This window comes from Perissodus microlepis, chromosome 6 (genome assembly GCF_051167445.1).
Source record: "Perissodus microlepis isolate ML-2025 ecotype Zambia chromosome 6, ASM5116744v1, whole genome shotgun sequence".
NCBI lineage: Eukaryota > Metazoa > Chordata > Actinopteri > Cichliformes > Cichlidae > Perissodus > Perissodus microlepis.
This window is the reverse complement of record NC_140466.1, coordinates 15,008,117-15,031,482: the sequence shown is the minus strand read 5'-3', so window position 1 is coordinate 15,031,482 and position 23,366 is coordinate 15,008,117. Positions and strand designations below refer to the sequence as shown.

The following is a 23,366-nucleotide window of genomic DNA, read 5'->3' as shown; positions in this document are numbered from 1 at the left end:
CCACACGGCAAAGGGCTCTCTCTCTTTGAGTTCAATAAATAACCAGACCGCTTAATTGCTGTCACTTCGGTGCAGAGCCTACGCTGCTTGAGGAGCAGACAGAAATTAGTTCTGCGGTTTGAGTTCCATTGAATTATCTTGAGTTATGATGTGGTAAACCTGAGAGAATTTGGCAGGGCAGAACTTTGAAAGCATACGAAGGTGTCTGAGAGAGGGGGGGAAAGCGGAGTGCGGTAACTTTGCAAAGTTCATTAGCAAAGAGAGAGCGACAGACAAAGAGAGCATGTAACTCAGTGACACATATCTTTAAAGTCTTCATGAGTAAGTTTCCAACTATAGTTTGAAAAAAAAATGTTTTAATTGGCAAAAGAACGAGTTCATGCTTCGTATCGTTTGTCAGCTTGGGGTAATTACCACAGATCCCCTTATTATAAGTCTAATTTGATGTAACCAAATACCTCGGTAAAACTTGGACAGTGTTTGCTTGTAATTACACTGTGCTGGGAGAGGTGGGAGGTGCATAAACCCTGCCAAATTTCATGGATCAAATTGAACAAAACCGTTTGGGTAAGCTGACAATTTTATAAACAATGATGAAATCTGTTTATACGTCACTTCGGTGAGAGGCAGCGGTGTACGTGAAGGAGCCGAGAAGAAATCAATCCCTAGTGTGGGTGAGATGATTTAGTATTGACTAGTTTCAGAACACTGATGTAATGAGTGTATGACATGACTCCACTCCTGCCATGAGCCTCTGGGACTGTCATTATCCTGTAACAATAACATTATTATAGATCATATGATTTAATTGTTCAGCGGTTTCGCAGACTTCATTTATCACAGTGTTGGGTTTTGCATGAAATAAGTGCGTGCATGACAACACTAATGCTGATTTGACTGGTAATTAATATGAATAATAATAATTCCATGATCGGTTAATCTTTTAATGACTTTTTTCAATTAATCATTCATAATTAAGATATAAATAAAACTGAATGGAATTAAGGTGCTTTTTGAAACGCCAATAAAGTGAAAAATGTTCTTTCCATCATTCTTAGTTTGGAGGGAGGTTGCAGACTGCTTGTTTTGTTTCAAAATACAAAGATATTCAATTACAAATCCAAGTCCAAAAATGTTGGGATGCTGTGTAAAATGTAAATAAAATAAACTAAAAAAAAACAACAACAACAGAATGTTTTGACCTGCAAAGCTCATTGTTCAAATTGAGACATTTTACTTTTTCATGAAAAATATCGACTCATTTTGAATTTAATGGTAACAATACATCTCGAAAAGTTGGGACTCGGAACAAAAGTAAAATGTTGGGTTTTTTTTTTAGGAAGAAACAGATGGAGGGACATTTCTAATTAGGTTAACTGGTCGGTAACATGACTGGGTATAAAAAGAGGATCTTAAATAGACAAAGTTTGCCAGACCAAAAGAAACTTGTGAAGCCTCTGAATAACTCATCATCTACAGTACATAAATAATATCCTCAAAAGACTCAGAAAAGTTGGAGAAATCTCATGTGCATAAGGGACAGACCTGAAAACCTAAATCTGATGTTTTAAATTTGAAATTCTTAATTGGAAAAAATGGGCACAGCATCCTCTGTGGGGACCATCCAGCTTGTTATTGATGCTTGCTTTAAAAAGCCTGCATCCCTGTTAGTACAGGAATGCATTAGTGCCCACAGAACTGGCAGTCTGCACATCTGGAAAGGCATCACCTGTGTTTAAAGTTATGTACTGGCTTCAAAGAAACATATTCTCCCATCCAGATGACAACTCTTTCAGAAAAGGCCTCGCATATATCAGCAACACATTGCTAAATCGTATACTGCATGTATTACAACAGCATGGCTTCATAGCAGAAGAGTCCAGTCGCTGAACAGATCTGCCTGCAGTCCAGCCCTTCCAGCAACTGAAAACATTTTATGCATCATGAAGCAGAAAACACAACCAAGACTGTTGACCTGACAGAAAGTAAATTTTCTCAGCATTTAAATTTGATACATTTTCAATTTTGTGAATAAAACCTGGGTTAAAGACTTTAACAAATCACTGCATTCTAATATTATATTTTACAAAGTATTCAAACTCTTTTGGAATTGAGGTTATGCAATAAAATCAAACTGACAAAAGCAGGAAATTCTTTTGACAAACTGAGAACAGCGTCTCACATTTCATCGTCTGTTATTAGAACTGATTTAGTCATTTCATTCATTTATTTAATAGAGAATTTAAATATAAAAGGGTTTCTAATGGACAGTTAAACAGGAAGAGAAGGTGCACAGAGTCTATAGAAGCAGAAGACACAGGTGAAGATGGGGGGAGCAGAGTTTCTCTTAGGCTCTGAATCCGAATCACTAGTTATCAGGAAAGCTTTACTCGGCTACAGAATGCAGAGCCAGCCCCACATACCCAGATGCACATGCTATACATCACTTTACTCCAGATGTCAGAGGTCCACACTACGTGCATTTTTCACAGCTTTTGACTCGCTGTTTTGACTTAACTTCATGACTCATTTATCCAAAGTTTCGCAACATCAAATTAGTCATCATTGTATGAGAACACATTTCCACATCAGTGAAAACAGATTATTTTTTTCTCTTTCAGCTAAAGCGCTTGCTATTGATGGTAAAAAATAAAATAAAATAACCCAAGCTTTTATTGTGACATTAACTGGGGATTTGTTTTTTTAATACTCATATTGCTTTAACTTTACCAGGATGGTAACTACAACATAATTTTCGTGCTTTATCCTTTTTTTTTCAGCCAAACACTTGATTTTGTTTTCAGGATTTCTCATATAAGCGGCATCTGAGCACACGGAGAAATCACCAGTGCAAGAAATTAAAAAGTAATAAAAGGTAATCATATGAAACATTGATATAGTTTATGGTTTTAGCAAATATGGTAAAATAGGAAAGATCGCACTACTATCTGTAGCTAATGCTGGCTCTACTATAAATTATAAGAGTGGGTTTACATTTTATATTTGCACAGCAGGACCACGAGGAGCCTAGTTTTCCAGTGTGAGAAACTAGCACCAATGAATGTGAGTTATGAGATGCTGAAAGAATCAAGTCTTAGACACACGAGAAGAGATGTAAAAACAACAAAAAAAAAGAGGTGAAATCTCCCGAATAAGCCAGCCTGGTAGACACAGCAGTAGATTGGGGTTAAACGACACAAAACGTCCTGTCGTGATGAATGCGTGTTTGCATTCCTGGCCGACTGGAGAATGGGCCCGAAGCCATGGAAGGTGTTAAAATCACTTGAGGAATATTGGTCATGAGTGACTCGAGGCGGGGAATTACTTCCAACATTTCTAGAGGTCTTTGTTATTAATTTGTCTTTGCGCGGGGAAGAAAATGTGCTCGATGCGGTTGCTGAATGACAGGAATTTAATGTGACTGAGTGAAACATCTGTGACGTTCTTTTGCATTAGGTCAGTAAATGTTTTTGTTGCAGCAGCATGAAGCATGTCAACACGGAAAAGTACACGTTCTCCAAGGTTTTATGGTCGATACTGAGAAACGAGCAGACGCTGAGGACAAATATCTTTTATCAGTGGTGTCGTTTGTGTTCGTAATGAGTGCAGCTGACTACAACACAACTTAACATGCCATTGTTTCATCTAAACATGTTTTTTAAAGATGTTTGATGCTTTATAGACATGCTCCCTCTTAAACTAACAAATGGGTGGTTACTTTTTTTTAAATTCCTGTTGAATGATATAAGAAAACTCTGGCTCAAACTGTCAGCACATAGATAGATAGCGCTCCCTTCGCTCGCTTTCAAAGCGCTCTGAAACCCTCTAACAGGTATGCTTGTATTTCAGTGTATAAGTGTAGATGCTTTATCCATACAGAGTAAATCTGAGGTGTCTCTGGGCCTGTTTGCACAGGGATTCAGTTCCTGTTATCTTTCCCTGCAGCTATAGCAGAAGTGAGAAAACATACTCTCTCTCTTTTCAGTCACCGTCACTTCTTTCTCCGCCTCCACCACCTCTCTGTCTTTGACCCTTGTTAGCTACGGTGAGGGCCGATGGCATGCGATTCATCCAGCAGTGAGTAGTGAGCACACCTGCGTAGGGGTGTGTCCCCTTCCTCTCGTCCTCTTCTTCTAACCCATCAGTCCTCCCTCCCTCCCATCTTTCATTCTCCTGCCATCCTTCTGGTCTTGACTTTTTGCTTTGTTTCCTGCTCTCTTTTCAATTCGTTTTACAGCCCTTGAACCAGTCTCCCTGGGTTCTCATTAGTCTTTGACTCGCATCGAGGATCACTTCACACCTCAGCTCTGTTTGTTTTTCTTGTCCTGTCATCCCCTCACCCCAGCGCCAACTAAGCCAAATAACTCAGCGTCGACGAGGGAACACCCAGCCCGACCCGCCCATACCACCACCACCGTCGCGACCTCCACAATCCCAAAAGACCCCCAACTCATCTTCGCTGACAGAGGAAGATGAGGGTGAGACAGGCTTAGGAATGTGAAGACCTCAAATCCTCTTGTTCCTGCCTTTATATAAAATCCACTCTTGAAAAAAGCAGCACACATCATAATGTTAACATTGGCTTGTATGTTCAGTATACGCCGTATGAAAGCCGAGGGACTCTTGAGCGAAATGGATCAATCCGAGCCCCGGTCACTTACAAAAGAGAAGAAGAACAGAGCCCTGTACCTTTGCAGGCTTTTCTGTGTGAGATGGGCTTCGACAGGTCTCTGTAGTAGCCCTCCTTGCAATAGTGGCAGTGGCGACCTGCCGTGTTGTGGCGACAGTTGAGGCAGACTCCTCCGCTCTTCCTCCCCGACAGTTTGTAGAGCTCCATGTTGAAACGACACCTTCGGGCGTGAAGGTTGCAGTTGCAGGCTGTGGGGGAAACACAACAGAATGCAAACAGATTAAATTAATGCAATTAGATGTTTTACTGAACAGATAATTACATCATATCTAATGCACAGTTTCCATTTTCATTATTATTACTGTTTCAGTATATTTTGTGTATTAAGAATGTTTTTTTAATCTATTTGTCAGGGTTAGGGTTAGTCTACCTCTCTTGATCAAATATTCTGCACAGCTTTTTTCTTTTGCTAAAGGTCCTCTCCAGAGTCCATACTGTACTAGTTAGAAAGTGAAAGGCTTGTATTACCATTTCTCTATTACATGCAAATCCCCTGCAAGTATGTGCGAGACCCCTCTCTGCCTCTTGTTTACTGATAAGTACAGTTGCCAGTGCTGAGTTTAATTAGCCGGCTAATGTTTATTCATGACTTTCTGGCAGCAGAGTGAGGCAGACATGCCCAACTTCATTAGGGCCGGCCGTCCGAGACACCAGTCCTCCTCCACCACAGACACATTCATGCATTATTAACCGCAGCACTTCTGATACAGTTTGTGGCACGACTGTGTGCGGTTCTACACGGTACAGTGTGTGTGTACCTAAAGGGGGTTATCTGGATCCAACTATGTCCCACGGTTGATTCATCCATCCGCGTGTTTCGGCACTGACAGCTCGCTCTATCATCTACCTGTCATAACGGAGGAAGGCTGAGGGCTTACTTCCCTCGGCTTCCCTCAACCAGATTTCTCACTGGTATGCTCAGTGTGTGTACATCTCTGAATTTTTTTTTTTTTTCTGAACATGCCTGGGACCTTTGAGACTTCTTCTCTCCACTCCAAGGACCTAATTACAATATCTAAAACACACACATACATATCTTAGTGTCTTATCAGTAGTGACTATTGGTGGCTTTGCTTCCAGGATGGCAGCGGTTTAATTAGTCATGCTTTTTTTTTTGCTCGTTGACCATCCCCGCTTTATCATTTTTGTCATAAAACTTACTCAGATTGATCCCATTTTAAAAGTAATCTAAAAAAAGAAGAATTATCACAATACTAGAAGATGGTAATATTTCCAAGATATTCAATAGCAATTGAAGATATTTTCTTAACTCTGTTTAAGTAGTCTTTGCTCCAGAGTTCTCCAGTCTTACTTATCTTATTGAGAACTATATTTGTGTCCCAGATATGATGTTTTATTATTGTCTTGAGCTAGATTTACACCTGTTCACGTCTTTACTTACTGATTGATTCAATAACCCGTGAAGTCCACAGCTAGAACCAACCCAGTACTGGGTGTCTATGCGCATGCTGAAATGTTGTGATTAAAACATGTTGAGAGATAAAAATGCATAAAGCATCCATTCAAAGACCTTTTATGACAAAATGTTTTTTTTAGCTACAACATATAAATACACAATGGATTAGATTATAGGCTTTTTTTCGAAATCTCTCAAATGATCTCTGTGTTGAAATCCTTGAGCCAATCAATCCAGACTCTGAATGCCAGGGGGTAGGCTCAGTCTTTTTAGTGTCTCCAGCGTCAAGCCATAGTTGGTGAAAGCTAACTCTGAGCATGCCTGAAGGTAAAAGAGATCACCACAGAGAGGGGGGAAACTAGTGGAGGAGCAGTGTGCAGCCTCTGACCTGCAGACATGTTTTTGTTACACTACAAAAATAGTTTCACACCCTTTCTGAACCCCCCCCCCCCCCCCCCCCCCCCCCAGAGAATTTTCCCGTTTGTACCAAAGGGCATGTTGGTTATAGTAGGGTTGAGCTGCAAGATATTATACTTCATAAGAGATTATCTCAGATGAATGCCCATCTAAACCTTTATACTCCCTGGGACTGATGTAAGCATGTTCACAGCGCTTCTTCAATGACCCTCAACTTAGAAAAAGTGGTTGATCTGCGCTTACTGTTTTCAAAATTATATCAACAAGGCTTTGTTCAAATTAAAGCATAGACAAGCTAAAAATTGCTGCCTGGCATGAGTTTATCAGGAGTCCCGCAAAGTTATGTCTGTTATTTAGCCATCACAGTTTTTATACACACAGGAAAAAAGCCAATTTTATGCCTCTAGTAGTGATTTGGACAACATCTAACACAAATAAAAATTGTATTGTTTTGTTCTTTTTAATAAGCAGTGTTAGTAAATACTACTTTTACCTTATAGAACAACTTTGGTCTGTTTTCAATCAAGCTAATTGCTTCAGTCTGGATAGCGAGTCTGTAGTCGCCTGTAACCGCCCCCAGGTGAGCAGTAAAAAGAAGTGTGAAGTGATACCTTTTAAACAAGTGTAACAGAATTAGCTGGATGAAGCTAAGCTTACCTACAGCCTTTCAACACCTCCCGTAGAGTGAGCCATGACTATTTGAAATGACAAAATGCTGCATTTAATTGTTGCATCTCTTACAAACTTTTAACCTTCAACTGTAGAATTTAGCAGAAAATTGATTTGTTTATTCGATGCTGCTGTTTCCTGCACTTCCACTGTCTGTGTGTGTTTTGGAAAGTTGGCTAATTAGTTTCTCTGAGTGGTTCCCAGCCTCCATCAACTGACCTCAGTCTCATAGAAGTACTTAGACAGCCTTGCTGCTGCTAATTAGAGGGAAATTTCAAGCAACAGAGCTGGAGGTTGAGGTTAAGCTCATCATACTCACGATAAGCCTGGTAATTGAGCAATGTTGGTCACAGCAATGATTTGTTGTAAAGAGACACTCAAGCAAGTGATTTCTGCCACTTTTACTCCAAATCGACTAAAGCTGCCGGCTGCTCATTACCACAACTGTAAAGAGACATTAGGAAGAATAAGCGACTAAGAAAACTGTGAAAAGGAAACACTGATTATACTTTTTTGAACAATATTGTTAGATTTCTAATGTCCCATCCACACATCACATATATATAGATATCTATATATGGCCATCATTCCCACTGGTCTAAAATTATTCCAGCCTACCGGCTCCTTCTCTCACCCAATTCTTACCCTAAACAGATTCAGCAAAGCAAAACCCAACACCACCGCATGCAAGCAGGGGAGCAGCCGGAGGTCTGCTATTCTTTGCCCCACTCTCAAACAAACACCAAGGGGAGTCCACACATGAACAGTTTACTTTTAATCCTATGGATGACCCAAAAGTAATCAGATTAACTTCTAACCCACCCCTAAGACAGAACGGAAAAATACTGGCCTTTATACTCTCTCTTTGACTTTGGTGTGAAAACGTTTAAGGAAAGAAAAGTTCACAAAAACTTATCACTGAAAATATTTTCCCCAAGTACCTCGAATAACTTGCTACAAGCCCTGCACCGTAGTGTGCATTAAACTCTATGATGGCAGCATGTAAAGCACAATTTTCTCTCGCAAACTTAAAACATACACATATATAGAAACATGCTATTTCTGGATCCACAGTGTTTGCCTGCTCCTTCACCCTTATAACACACAAGCTACAAAAGCTTGTCAGGGTCACTGCTTGTCACTGAAATCAAATAGAGCCACATGGTGTCCTAGTTTAATATAATCAATGCTATTCTACCTGGATATCCGTATTTAGCCGTAATATGTTTTTGATGGACTAAAGGATAATAAGATGTAAAATAAGTTAGCATGTAATATGTTAGTATGTCTAAGTAGTGCTTTTTTTCTTTTTGAGAAATACAATATGTCTTAATGTAGAGGTCAGGTTATTATGGCAGAAAGCATTTACCCTTAAATTTGCTTAGAGATGCATTAATGAATATGGGATTTACTGGGGCAGCGGGCAGAGCTATATCAGATATGGTTCTGTATATTAAATAATATGTTGCTTAATTTGTAACATAACTGCAAAACCATCAAAGATGTAGTAGAGTTAAAAGAATAATACAACTCTAAACTGCAGCAGAGTAGAGATAATAATTGAATGGGAAATATTCGTCGTTTACATGTAAATGTTACATGTATATTTGAGTAAATGTAGTTTAAGTAAGTGGAGGTGAATGAGCTCAGGCATGCGTATGGCTGTACTGACTGTTAACAGAGAGCAGCCGCAAAAATGTTACTGTAAGCTGAAGGATGACACTTGGCATCCTTGTGCTTATAGAAATATGTCAAAAGAAAAACAATGCTGCTATTATGCTGCGGCGTCTGGGATTTCAGCACGGACGTCACAATTGTTTTGCAGCTGAATTGAATCCTGGTTTGTATTGCTGCAACAAAGTGTGATTTAAAGGCATTAGGTTAGTGACAGGTAACTCTAGCAGCACCCGTGTTTGTGTGGAGACAAATGAAAATTTCCTGATGGTGGAATTTTCCTATGAAGAGTGAATCACCCATCGCTGATCCACCGACAGCCGCTGTTTCTCCCAAAACAATGAAAGAATTTCACTTTAAAAAAAACCCCACTATAATAAGTGTTTAACAAAACAATGTGTGATGTGCAGTCACAGAAATATTTACATTTAATCTGTAGCCAACACGTACTACAAATACTGCTGGTTACATGTAAGCTTATAAAGATGTTTCCACACAATCACTTTAATTGTATCCTGTTTTCAGTATCTGGTTCAAGTGTTTATTTAGTTTTCTATGCATTACATCAGTTCTCACTTTTATCTTGTGCCTGTTGATCCAGGCACGGGCACGGTAAAGGCAGGAATTACTAAATAAAAACAGAATTAAATGAGAGTGTTTTAAGGCACCGAGATGACAGACATACTAAACTCAGCGTTTGAAGTTCTCTTTGGATACAGAAACAATCATGCCATAAAGAATATTTATTATTTTAGATGGTGCCACAATAGGGTTAGGTGCTTTTTGAAAAAATAAACACGTTTCTACACATATTGGTATTAACCTGTAAATTATGTTCTTGTACGCATGAGAAGTCTGTCGTTTTCTTTTGGTTTTCTTTCTGAAATCACCAAAAAATTCTATTCTTTATTCTATTCTGAAGAGAAGAGAAATCAACTATGTTTCATATTGAGGTTTTAAAACTGGGATAAAAAGTCCATTATGACAAATAGAAAATGATCCAAAACACTTCTCACTGCAACACGGAGTTGCAAATCTCTACAGGGTGAGGTGTTGAGAAAGAAATCAGAAAAAATCTCCTCTCTAAATGAGAGGAAGCACTAATAATGAAAAGGAAGTGTGCAATGTGTGAGGGAGTTGATGGTTTTGTGTGTGTGGACCTGTTTGATGTTCATGTATGGTGTGAAGCACCCTGGGAATGCCATGGAACTAGGGTGATGGAGCGTGCGTGCAGGCGAGTGGGAAGAAGTTCTGGATGGGAGAGTGAGGCGCCCGCTGCAGAGATTATATCAGGCTAATTTAATTCCTTTATTGCAGCCAATTAGCCGCAGCACTTTAGCCCCCTGTGAGCCCTCTGGCCCTCTTCACTGTGTCTCTAATAACCCCTAACTAAACTCTGGATCTCTGCCGTCCCCAAAGGAGGCCCAGTTTCAGTATTTTTAACAAGCACTTTGCCTCATACACTGCATGTACTAAGGGTGAAAGAATTTTTTTCAAAAAGGAAAAAATATATATAGATGAGAAGTGAAAGAAAGTGCCTGAGAAAAGAAAAAATAAGGCGGACAGAAGGATGGGAAGAGATCAGTGTGCTGCTGTTGCTGCTGCTACTTTCAGGCTTAACTTGAGGAGACTTGACTAATTGAGATCAGGTCATACAGAATATTCATCAGTCCTGCAGCTTTATCAAAGGCAGATTAAAAATGCAGTGTGGACTGATTTCCAGTGGACAGATTCCATTTGCTGTCAAGCAGCCGTAACCTTCTTGTCAGACCCCTTTTCAGTCAACCTGTTTATTTATCTGTCCTTTCTTTATTCCATCATTTAACATATATGGTTTTTAGTTTTAATGTTTTTTTAGCGTAAATTTTGCAACTCAGGGCGCGAGTATGGAGAGCATGATACCAGTTCTGTCACTGTGTGATAAAATGTAGCTTAACTGAAAGATGCAACTAAAGAGCTGTGAGAACTGGCATGTTTGAGTCCCTCATGATGCTATTAGCAGTGGAGTGAAGGTCAGTATTAAGCTATGGATTTACAGTAGATTGAGGTAAATACTACCAAAAAGAGTAAAACTATACAGTTCTCTATCCAGCTCTCCTCCCAGATCTAGGCGCAATCTTTGAAAAATACAATATCGCCTTCCACTGTTACCCCGATGACGTACAGATCTATTTTGAACTTACTGACGACCTTGCTGTGTCCCTGCACTACTTTCAAGAATGCATGCGGGAGGTCAAAGAATGGTTCCTGAGTAATTCTCTTGTTTTAAATGATAAGAAGACTGAGATTGTGATGTTCAACAGTAAAATCCCTCGTGCCCAACTCTGTGCTGCCCTGGGTTCCTTTGCTAGCTTTTCTTGTGACTATGTCAGTAACTTGGGTGTACTGCTGGATAGCTCGCTCAAACTCGATAAGCAAGTGTCTGCTGTAGTGAGATCTAGCTTCCACCAACTGCGCCTTATCTCTAAGGCTAGGCATTATGTTCCGCATGAGGACCTGGAGAAGCTTATTCACGCTTTTGTGACCTCCAGGTTGGATTATTGTAACTCCTTGTACTACGGTCTTCCCTCTTCTCTTCTTCTTAGACTGCAGACAGTCCAAAATGCAACAGCCCGCCTCTTGACTGGTACCAGGAAATTTTGCCCTATTACTCCTGTTCTAGCTAGCTTGCACTGGCTGCCCATAAAGTACCGTATTCAATTTAAAATATTACTCCTTACATTCAAAACTATTAATAAATTAGCGCCAAGTTATCTTAGTGAACTTCTCAAATCACATACTCCTGCTAGAACACTTAGATCTGCCACTCAACTACTTCTGACCCAACCCAGATCTCGGCTGAAGTCCCGGGGTGACCGTGCATTTGCTCTGGCTGCCCCGGTACTGTGGAATACCCTTCCTCTCGACCTCCGCGCATCTGATTCCATTGCACTGTTCAAATCATGACTAAATACCCACTTATTCAATCTTGCCTTTCCCTCTAGTTAATATTTCTTTTATGATTTTATATTATGAACTTTTATGCTCATTTAAATTCTTGTTTGCTCTGTACCTGTTGCTTTCCTATGTATCAGTGACAGCTACCTGCTTGCATACCTAGTACTTGCTTTGGTCCTATTTCTATTATCTTCCTTCTATTCTCTATGTTACTTGTTAAGCACCTTGACATACCCTTGGTTTTAAGTTTATTATTATTATTATTATTTATTTATATTATTAAAAGTCAGTTATAGAAATATAATATAAGAAGAGAAAGTTTTTATTTTCTTGACTTTAATGGCAAACTTGGGCTTATTTTATTAAACAGACTTCTTTAATAGAAATGTAGTTACAAACCATCGTGTCTGATATTTTGTATGTTGTATACTTTAATAATTCCAGTAACTACGTTTTCTCCTGTTAAGTTTCCCTCTGCACTCTGTATCACAAATAAAGCTTATTACCTGTTGTATTTTTTTTTTAAAGAAAAAGGAACAAAAATAAAACACAGATATGGCACTATCACTGATTTTTTTTTTTAAATTGTCTTAAAACTGTGGCTTTACTTTAAACTTACGTCAAAGTGGACGAATACTCAAGTCAGTTATGTTTGCACTGAAGAGAAAACAGTTACAGAACATATTTCTTTCTACTGATTTTTAAATACAAAATACAAATGAAACAAATGCAACTGAAAAAAAAATCCCCCAAATTTTAAATGCCTTTCATTTAATTTGTGTACACGTGGCCTTACGCTCTATAGCAGCGTACAGCAGCGCTAGGCCAGCCCGCTGCATGCTGAGCTAAATGGCCCATATATTCACTCGCTGTCTGCATGTGGGGGCTAATAAGGCCTTTCCTTTTTCAAGAGTCTAACTAGCCACACAGAACCACAACAACAAAGAAAGGCCTAATGGCCTCCAATTTCCCGCATTAGTGCCCATTTAATGGCTGACCTGCCCTCTCGTTAGGCAGCGCAGCATGGGAGCACTTCTCAGCCTCGATGGGTGTGCACGCACTTTCACATTAACACACACACACACGTACACACACACACACACACAGTTTTTAACCCTCCAAAGCCACACTGCCTCAGGCCCCTGCAACACTTCCACCCCACGCTGAGACTGCATAATAGACCAGTTTGTAAAAGGGCTACCCTGTGATCAGTGGTGCATCCATTTGCTGAGTAATCAAGGATCTTTTGTCTGAGCGGTGTGCGTGGAGCAGAAAGCGTGTGTGAGAAGGTATGCGTGCATGCGCAAGTGTAAGCGCGCACGCTTCCATGAGAGAGATTCTCTCTTCCAGTCTGTCTTTATTTTTGCGTCCATCGCCGGTAAAATGTGTGTCTCCAAGTGAGTGTTTGCGTAATTCCCAGATAAAGTGGCGTTGCCTGGAAAAGATCTCCTTCAGTTTGTGTCTATGGGAAAACAACAGCTGACATACAGTGCGGGAATAAAAGGACCCTGGGTTGAGCCACAGAGGGGCTGACGAGAGTGCGTTGTGTATATGTCAGCTATGCCATAAAAATGCCATGGGTGGAGGATGACATTGGCAGGTCCTATTCAGCGCTATAGTGGTGAAAGGCCTTTTAGGATGAATAAAGATTCTTGGGCCCTGTCAGGTCTCCATAGCTCCCGGCTGAACAATACCCACTAAGAGCAGCTGTCTTAATAGCATAAGGGCCTGACAGCTTTAGGAGTAATGCAATGCTGAAAGCAGTATCTACATAAACTTTGGCTGAGTCCAGACAACAATCTGCTGTGTGATATCACAATATAGTCCAACAGTACCGAACTGTTGCTTAGATAGCTTAAACAGTGAATGTGTTCTGTATGTTTCTTGTAGACATTAAGTCTTTAAGGAACCTGAACTGATAACGTTGGCAGAGCCATATGACCTCTATATTCAGGAGCCCCATGTGTGAACGGATGTAGTGGCACGATAGCAAAAGATTTCTCCTGAGCGTGATGATGATTGGAACTAACTGGATTTACAGTTCCTGTATCAGGAAGATCAAAATCGCTGGGCTCACTTAAGAGAGCTGTTGAGTTTTTATTGAAAGGCCATGAGTGGGAATAGTGTATAAATGTATTGTGTTTGACTGATGAAGCAATGTTTCCCTTACAAAGTAAGCGTGGATTATTGAAACAAGTGCCTGATGTTTCTTTCCGCCGTCACTGTCTGATCTGATAATCACAGTGTGAACTGTTTGAGACTTAGCTCCTTCTCAAGTATTAGCTGTAAATCAGTTGTGCAATGGTTTGAAACCACAGTACAGCTCCTTGTCACCTGGCTGTCAAAGCCAAGCATAATAACCTTTCTCCACAGTCTTGCTCTCTGTTGTTTTACATCCAGCCATTACCCAGCCCTGTCTCCTTTGCTAGAAGCATCACACATCTACAAACTCCACTAAGGCATAGGAAACAGGCGAGACAGATCTCCAAATCTTCCCAAAACAAAGGCTCTCCCTGCTCATGTCAAACATCACCTCCAGTCTGTTTACTTAGTGAGTTTGGTTTCTATGGGACTAGCAGATCCATAGTGTTTTGGGTTCATATAACTCCTGGCAGGTCGTCTTGTGCGTTGCTGGCCCTGAGGCTGACGGGGATGGGCTGGTGCTGTCAGTGTTAGACAATAAGACAGAGTTTACACAAGGCTAACTCACGCTCCTCCATAGCTGTGATTCATAATAATCCCACAACCTCTGCAATTAAAGTCATCTTTGTCTTCCAACAATGTCAACTAAAGATTTTAAACCCATCATCTTATAACAGAATACATTTGGCCAACATTGATTGGTGACTGTTAGATGAGTAAAATAAATGGTGTTTGAAGTTAGATGCTTTGCAGATTATATAAGCTGGTTTGGCTCTTTAGGCCGAAAACACAGAGAGCGTTTGTTCCACTGTCAGCAGTCCCATGTCCCCACTCTTTCTCTTTCTTTCTTATTCGGTTACTTTTTTCCCCCTTTGGATGCAATTTTTATTCACAGCATGTGAAGCAGAGCCCCAGGGTGACGTTCGCTACCTTCATTTGGAAAGCACTCCCATTTTGCACCGGCTCCACCTTGCTTAAGGGTAAGTGGATGAGTGCTGGGGTAGGGATAAGCTAGATTTAGATTTCTTTCTACTGGGTAAACATTTAAAAATATGATGGGAATTATTGATACAAGTGGTTTCCTGGATCCTTCTGCCTTTTTAACGTCATCCTTTGTTGACACTAAAAGTTCATTATTGACTTTGGAAGCAACAGTGGGCAAAAATATCACCAGAAGGTCCACACTACAGCTGTCTGGAGATTTTACACGAGCACTTTAAGGACCTGTCATTCTCCCTGACTTAGGAGCAAGTGTTTATTTGGTAAATTTAAGCCAAAATGGACATTTTTGCTTTAATATTTGCATAGAAATGGAAAACTAATGTTAAATGGAAGTTCTGCTCAACTATTTATTATATGCTAATTAGCAATTGCAGCAGCAAGGCCATACTAAACAGGTGGGCAAACTTTCACCTACACACACACACACACATTCCTTTGTGAAGTCAGCATTACTAGGCTACCACTTGAACTGTGCAATCTCCCCTCCTCACCTTGCTTCCCTTTCCCGTGGGGAAAACCAGGCATTCTCTGCTGCAGATGTCATTAGTGACAAATTTCTCTATAAAATTTATAAGCCATGAAAATGACTTTAGTTCAGTGGTCAAACAGAGGAGAGGAGATGGAGAGGAGAGGAGAGGAAATCCTCTAGTGCTCTAGTAACAGAAAGGGAGTAGAGGAGTGGAGAGATGGAATGTAAAAGAAATAAATCTTAAAGTAAAACACAGTTGCCTCCTGTTCCCCATTCCTCTCATCCCTTTGTGTTTGTCCCTCCTGTTGAACCTCAGAATAAATTGGAGCTCCGCTGCTTGGCTGTCTGACCTCTTTTAAAACCTGTCAGTTACTAACACGTAGCACTGTCAGGGGGCAGGTTTCGGCTAAAGACCAGGTTGGAGTATGAAAGAAAATTGTCTTAGCGGTCCTTTCATAACCTGCTTTTGCAGTTTGCAGTAGTAGTTTTTTTGCAGGACTTCTCCAAGCTGTCTTGTTAACTAACATATTTTAGTTGCAGTGGAAAAGGACACCGCATACACACAAGCTGGCTGGCTAAAACCTGAAGAATAATTTCATTGAAAAACTGCTATGGGAATTAGCAGTATATTTAACAATCTGCAGTTACAGTAGAATTCAAACTGTCTATCTATGTACTTTTGCAAGGAGAGAGTTACAAATTTGCAAAGACATGGGTTGGTGCATTTCGAGCAGGTTGTGATTGTTTGCATACAGTATATAAGCTAAGCAGTGATCTTGAGCCTGTCAAAGTTTCTAATCATAGAAACAGCCTTAGCAAAAGCAAATCAGAAGTTAGAGCTACTAATCATCTCTGTAAGGATGGCCAGTTTTTATTACACCTAGGCTTGAAGGTGGGCAGCAGCAGGCAGACAGGTTGATGAAAGAAGTGTACCTGAAGATTTTTCCTGAGCGTTTCTGTGTCTGCATACACACACTGTACATTTTTGATTTCTTGCCATCAACTAAAGCACAGTCTCCTCTCCGGAGGAGGGAATGAGTGGGATAGTCACGGAAAGCCAGCTCCTTCACTTCTGTGACACATTTATTGTCCTCAGCTCTCATCCATTTTCAAAATGACACGATTTGAACTTTAACCTGAATTCCTCAACGTCGTTCTAATTCTTTAACCCATCAATGTGCCGGTGGAAAATAATTTGTCGCTGTAGCTGCCTGGCTTCACTTCAGCCATATACTTTGCTTGGTCGACTGTGGGTCACAAATGGACTGTGAAGCCAGCAACAAGCATTACTTTTACCCCAGCTCAGGTGTTTTTCTTGGAAGAAACAGAAGAAAGCAGAGCTGAATGTGGAGAGGTGATCTCATAAAGAAACAGATTTTTCTAGCCTGTGGCAGAAAAACTGGATAAATGATAGAGAAGCAATGTGAACAAGATGACCTGTGCCTATTATTGGGCCTGGAGAAGCATGACTAACAATCTGCAGCTTGTGCGAGTCTGTGATGGACGGGGAACACCGGTGACTGACAAACTCAACTTCAAAGCTACCTACATGCTGGAGGATATGATAAATGAACAGTCATTAGCAATGATCTGCAATTTTGTAGCAGAATACAATCCCCTACAATCTTTCAGACTTATTAGTACAGAACACATTTTAATTGTGTGCTTAATATGAATATGATTGCCTTCTGAAACTATGTGAGTGCATGAACAGTTACAGTAAATGCAGGCAAGCAAGGAGGCCAAATAGTTTTGAATTATTAGAAGAGAAGAAGAGGATCAAATGGATCACAATGTGTCAAGTGTGTGTGCATGCATATGCATCACTTGTGTCAGAAAAGAATTCAGATCTCAATTTGAAACTCTGCTATTGTGAGTCATAACAATAGAGGACCTTCAAGAATATGATGCTATGAATCCAAATCCAACAGATTTAGTATTATTTTCCACTGCAGCTCAAAGTCATTCCAGATTTTCCATCTCCCTGACTGGATCTTTATAACAAGTAAAATGTGCTCTGTCCAGTTTTAGCCTCTATAATTATGTTAATATATACAGCCACAGGAATGACATGATATAATTTATATAAAAAGCTATTATTTGCAATAACGGCAAACAATAGACCTAAAAGAATAATATGTATTGTGGTAATGTTTGAGGAATTAAAAGTAATTTTTTTTTTAACTTAAAAAAAAGGTTGTAATAAACGTTATAATACTTAACTTCTGTGTCTCTGCTAACTGTATCCCTGTGGATTATGTTTTTAATTAAGAAATTGCTACATTTTTTTGTACTTTATTGTCCTTTCATCACCAAATCTTTGCTCATTTGCCGATCATTTTAGCATTTATACATCTTTTTGTTATGACAGTGCATTTTAAAATAATTGCATTCATTAAAATTCAGATTTATTTCATATCCAGCTCAAAAAACAATGATCAATCTAAGCAACACTGGACAATAGCGCTGTGTTCATAAATAGATACGAGTGCATTTTTTGTCAGTAAAGTTAAAAAACATTTTTTACGGATGCACACTGCCACTTTACTGCGATGTTCATTAGTAGTGAGTCATGCTTCGGCAGATATGGCAGATGGGTTCTGCGTTAAAGCAGTTTGTCAGCTGGTTTGGTCCACGCCAATTGGTTCTGACACTGATGGGGCACAGATATTTTTACTGTACTGTTTCCAGAACCACATTTACTGCACTTCTCTGGCATAGAAAACTGGGGAACAGGCCCTTGTGCACGCAGGCATGAACGTGTGCTTGTACACAAACACATTTACATACTTCCACTTGTTTAACTCCACTGCTAGAACCGAAGCTCTTTAAGTTTTTCCAACAGGAAATTGTTTTCTAACAAAAACTGAAGCATTTCATATCTTCCATAACCAGTTGTGGCACTTCTGACTCAGACAGGAAGGACACATTTGGGAAGTGGAGTCGGAGGTAAAAAAAAAAACAACTTTCTGATTCAGAAATCCAAAACCTCATTATAATTTAGTCATTGGTAGAAGGTAATTAGTGAAAGGGGGGAACTGGCATTTGCCAGAGCAAGCAAATGGATGACTTACAGGGAGTAAACTGAGTATTGTGCCACTTTTTTCATTTAAGCGGAGAGGAACTCAAACAACAAGTAAGCGGTATTTTCTAAAATTGAGGAGTTATTGATGCTCCCTCTAATAAGAAAGGTTAAAGGAAGTTAAATGATGTTGTGCAGCTGCAATAGTCAGAACTCCTGCCATCTTTTGGTTCAGCTAAACGCTCTTGCACTCTGAATGACGATTCTCAGAATGATGCCTCCCATACAGTGTCGATGCTAAATATAAGGCATGGACTTATATTTACAATATAATCAAATACAGAAAATTTTAACAGTATGCGTGCATGCTAAATACATTTATAAAACACAGCTAATGTCTGAGTGGAGGAGGAGACGGTTAAAAAAAGAGGATCACAAACTATCAGTATAAAGGTCTGAGAAAAAAGTCTTTTGTTCCCCTCCACATTTCAATCCAAAGAACACTATAACCCCCAGTGAAATGTAAGTGCTTGTGTAATTTATGTCAAGAATAATATTACTCCATTGTGATTTTGAGACTGTTGATATTCTTTTATATTTGCACTGGCAGGAGGGCGACTCAGCTACAAGATGATTGTGGGCCAGGAAAATTGACTATAATTATCAAATAGGCCACTTAAACTTAATCTAATGGAAATGGCTTCAGAAAATAGTTTGACCTCTCAGTGCAGGTTTTTTGTCTTAACGTCTTGCAGCTGATTTATGAAGCCCAACAGCATTTCAGCAGCGATGGTGAAAAATCCTTCCGTTGGTATGTTGGCATTTCATACAGATCAAGTTGATGATACCATCATTTGTAAAAATCATTATGGCCGGACATCCCGATCTCGCCGACCAACACGCTCACAACTTGCCTATTGTACTGTGACCGAGACCGTGTAAAATACAAAATCCCCTGTGCTGGCAAGAGAGGTGTCATTTCCGATGAGGTCACCGGCCATGGCAGCAGCCTAAACACGAGCCCGTTATTCTTTTCCTTAAACCTAACTCATGTGTTTCTTTTTTCTCTGTATCTTTATTTGTGATCTCTCCACTCTTTATTTTTCATTGACCTTGTTTGTTTTAAGGACACCGAGTTAATTTCATTTCCCGTCAACCACTACGGAAATGCCGCACAGAAACCCAATACTCTCTTTCTTTCTAAAAGTGGAAGCCGTGCCGCTCAGTGTTCACACATAATGAAACTGTGGCTGTCACAGAACAAAAGCCACAGGTTTTAAAGTAACAAGTATTTTTGATAGATTTATGAAATTGCACAGCAGGCAGATTAATGTCCCCTCTTGATGGAGACATAAGGGTCTCATTTTGTTGTACTAAAGATCCCACCTGGCTTTGAACGCCTCGAAATACAACTCCAGAAAGGAAGATGATAATAAAGATAATTTTCTGACCCAAAACACTGATTCCTGTTTGCCCCTGAAGGGTCTTCACATATTCAATAAAAACTGAGTAAGCGTATGTTTCTTTTAATGTATGATTTCATTTTCCTTTTTGGGAGCATACATTTGATTGGGATTAGTGAGGAAAAAAACAGTGACAAAGCCACAAATTACTAAGCACAGCTTACAGGAACAGGTCTGCATCATCTCCCAGACACACTGCTACATCTGGCCAAGCTCTTTTCCTCTATCTAGCTACCTTTTTCTTCACCCCAAGCTTTTTGACTTTCCTGAGAGACTACAGACCCTCCCTCGTACTTCAGCTTTCATCCCCTGCCAATGACCTGTCCTTGCCATACAGGGAGAAATAAAAATATACAAATATGACAAAAAAAACAAGGAGAGGGTGAAGGGGTAAAAAAAGAAAGCGAGGTCCATTCTCCGGGTTCTTTTTATCATCAGGTAGACATCTGGATATCTACAGAGACCCGATGCATAATCATTTCAGTATCTTTTTGTGTCTCTAGAGGTTAGTGAGTAAGAGATAGAGAGAGAAAGCGAGAGCGAGGCCAAGTTTTCCTTCATGTCATCCAGTTCCAAGTCCAGGCTTCAGAAAAAAACACAGAGGGGCCCCTTTTGGAAATTAATTTTTGCCACGAACGATCATCTCATAACAAAAATATTACCATTCATGACTCAATTTCCTCATAATTTCCTTATCAGCCCCCCGTAATTAGCCCCATTTGTTTGCTTTGTCCTCCAGTGAGAGGGTCCCTTTGTTATTGAAACCAGTGACGAGACTCACGCAGGAACCTGATGACTTGTTCAGCTGGCGTGGGGGTCCCCACAGCTGCCGGGGAGCCCCTGCAACCCACACACACATTCAACATTACCACTAGAGACGACGCTCTCAACCAAGACCCGGCAGCAGTAGAAGCTGTTTAAATGAAAACGACTGTTAACATATTCAGTCACGAGTCTCTTTCTGTCTTTAAGCTGCTCTTTTTTCCTTGTTCCCACTCTCCATCACTTTTTTACTGTGGTCACCCCTCTTCCCACCACCCTTCCGACTCCATAATGGACCTCCATAAGGAGGAGCTCAATCAGCAGGAGCTAGTGCTTCAGTTCTCTCTGCACTCAGTTGGACACCAACCTTAATTAATTGGCTGTATTGTCCCCGAGGCCGGCAAGGGTTTAATAAGGAGGAAAAGGTGTTAGGTAAAGAAGGCAAGACCATGGCTTTATTCTATTACATGTGCTCGGTTTCTTCTTCTTTTTTCTTTCTACTAAAGACCATGAGGGACAGAGAGGGGTTCATTCTTTTTGAAAATAGCTAAATGAAGAGGAGAGACGAAAAGGGAAGAGAGTGAGAGAGCATATGGATTTGCAGCCCCTTACCCCACTTTTGTCTTATCTGTGAGAGCTAATGAGTGACGGATTAACCTGGGATCACCTCGGGCAAATTGAGATGACCCCGCAAACTTTTCCCCAAGCATCCTCCCAGAAGGCTGCATTCTGCTTCACATGCCAAACACATGCACACAAATATAGAATTTACACTTGAGTGTTTTCCCCCCAAAAAATCTTTCTCAAAGATCTTCAATTTAACGTCCTCATAGGGATTTTGTGTCCAAAAACCTGAAAGACAAACTGAAAATGCTGCGCTTAATAGAGTTAAGGACCGTGTATGCAGGAGTCTAACACTTTACTTGCCTAACACCTACTTGTAGTTATTTGTGGTTGTATCCATCATCTTCTTATCGTTGTGCGTAACAGATATTTCTACCCTTTAAAAGCTGGAGATTCTGACTTATTTATAATAGATTGTTTATTTCGCTTTCTTGGATCAGATTGCCAAATTCATGGTAAGATGGCAGCTTTTGGGGGATTTGGCACATCGCATCACTGCTCCCCAGTCTCGGTACCTAACATGTGCTCATATGCACTGGCCGCACTTACCTTGGAAAATGTACAAAGCTTTAAAATCCAGCTTTACCTACTCAACATTTTCAGTTTATTTCACAATGTATCCATAAACTTACCGTATCAGATTGGATATTTGCTCAATCAACTTTAGGTAAGTGGATAAAACTTTATAAAGCTGTTTTTCTTTTTTACCATGTAAGAGAACAAACGACCTGAACAGTATTCTCTCCTCAACCTTATTCAGATCTGTTTAATTTGTGCTGGCCTCTGCTGACTGAGACCAATTTATGCAACTGTATAAATCTGCAACTTCAGCTTCATTTACCACTTAGTTTGACCCAGGGGGGGCTCCAGTTTTTCAGTGAATAAGATAATGGATTGTATGACTTTTAGCTGTATTTATAACTATTCATTATATAGACAACTTTAGTCCCATACAAACAAACACAACAATAATTTAATGGCATGTATGAAAACTGGGTGCTACAAACCCCTGGTTCCCTGCTGGCTAGTTACACAAACACAGAGACACACACATACACAGCCTCCACCATTTGTCACCATCACTGACAAATTACTGTCAGCTATCCAAAAACAACTACACACACACACGCATTTACACACACATGCACAACAAATTCCAAGGGAAGGGATCTTTTTTTTGCTGGTGACACGTGAGCACGTGTGGTGCAAAATTAAATGGGTTAGGTCCGCTTGATCTGTCACAGGTGGTTTCTCCATTTTTTGTTTGCACGTGCTTGAGAAAAACGAAGAGAAAGAAGGAATCTGTAAAAGACAAGTGGAAGGATTTTTTTTCTTTTACCCACACATTAACTTCTGTCGATCTAATATCATTAAAAGGTTAAGTGCAGAACAAAATGCTTTGAGACTTTGCATCTACAGTCTCCGAGTTTACGGCATAATTAAACCGCAACAGCAGGGGCTTTACTCCTCCGAGGATGATTCCAGCTGTTTGCAGTTCATTCAGATGACTGCAACAGTGTGCTTCAGCAACAGCGGGGGGCGCTCTGATCTGCTCAACTGACTGCTCCGTGGAGGTGTAACTTCATCCAGCCATTAATCATCTATAGCTGTGAGTGTTAAGGACCTCTGCTTCAGAGCACAATGTGCTCACGCTCGTGCTAGGTGGTCCTGTCGGCGAGTTGTGCGACTGCTGCCAGGGCAGTTTTTGCCAGGACTTTCACCTTGAATCAAATGCTGAGCTGCTGCATATACAAAAGCCTGCTTCTCTTTTATGTCTCTCTCTCTTACACACACACACATAAGAGAGTATCTGTTTTTTATTGTTGTTGATGCCGACACAGCCCTATCAGCTACAAGAATATTTGGAGGAATTGTTACAAACTGTGCCAAGGCTATCATTTTTAAGTGTGAACAGACCTGGGTAATTGTAGCGTAATGTAGCAACACATGCTGCACCAGCGTCAGTGCTTCTCCTACCTGGAAGTAAAAGAAGGAAAGCAACATGTGAGGATTTTACCTCACATTAGCTAATCACCGCAAGACCCAGAGCGCAGTGCAGGAGAGTTTTAAGAATTTTC

At 40.2% G+C, this 23,366-nt stretch overlaps 1 protein-coding gene across 1 annotated transcript in view; it reads right to left on the bottom strand.

Annotated features, from left to right (window-relative positions):
• ntn1a (netrin 1a) overlaps positions 1–23,366 on the bottom strand; it is a 58,095-nt gene that overhangs the window by 22,922 nt on the left and 11,807 nt on the right. Inside the window, exon 3 of the mRNA XM_084930978.1 lies at positions 4,690–4,878. Within this exon, the coding sequence (XP_084787104.1) occupies positions 4,690–4,878 (189 nt within the window). The remainder of the gene's footprint in view (positions 1–4,689; positions 4,879–23,366) is intronic.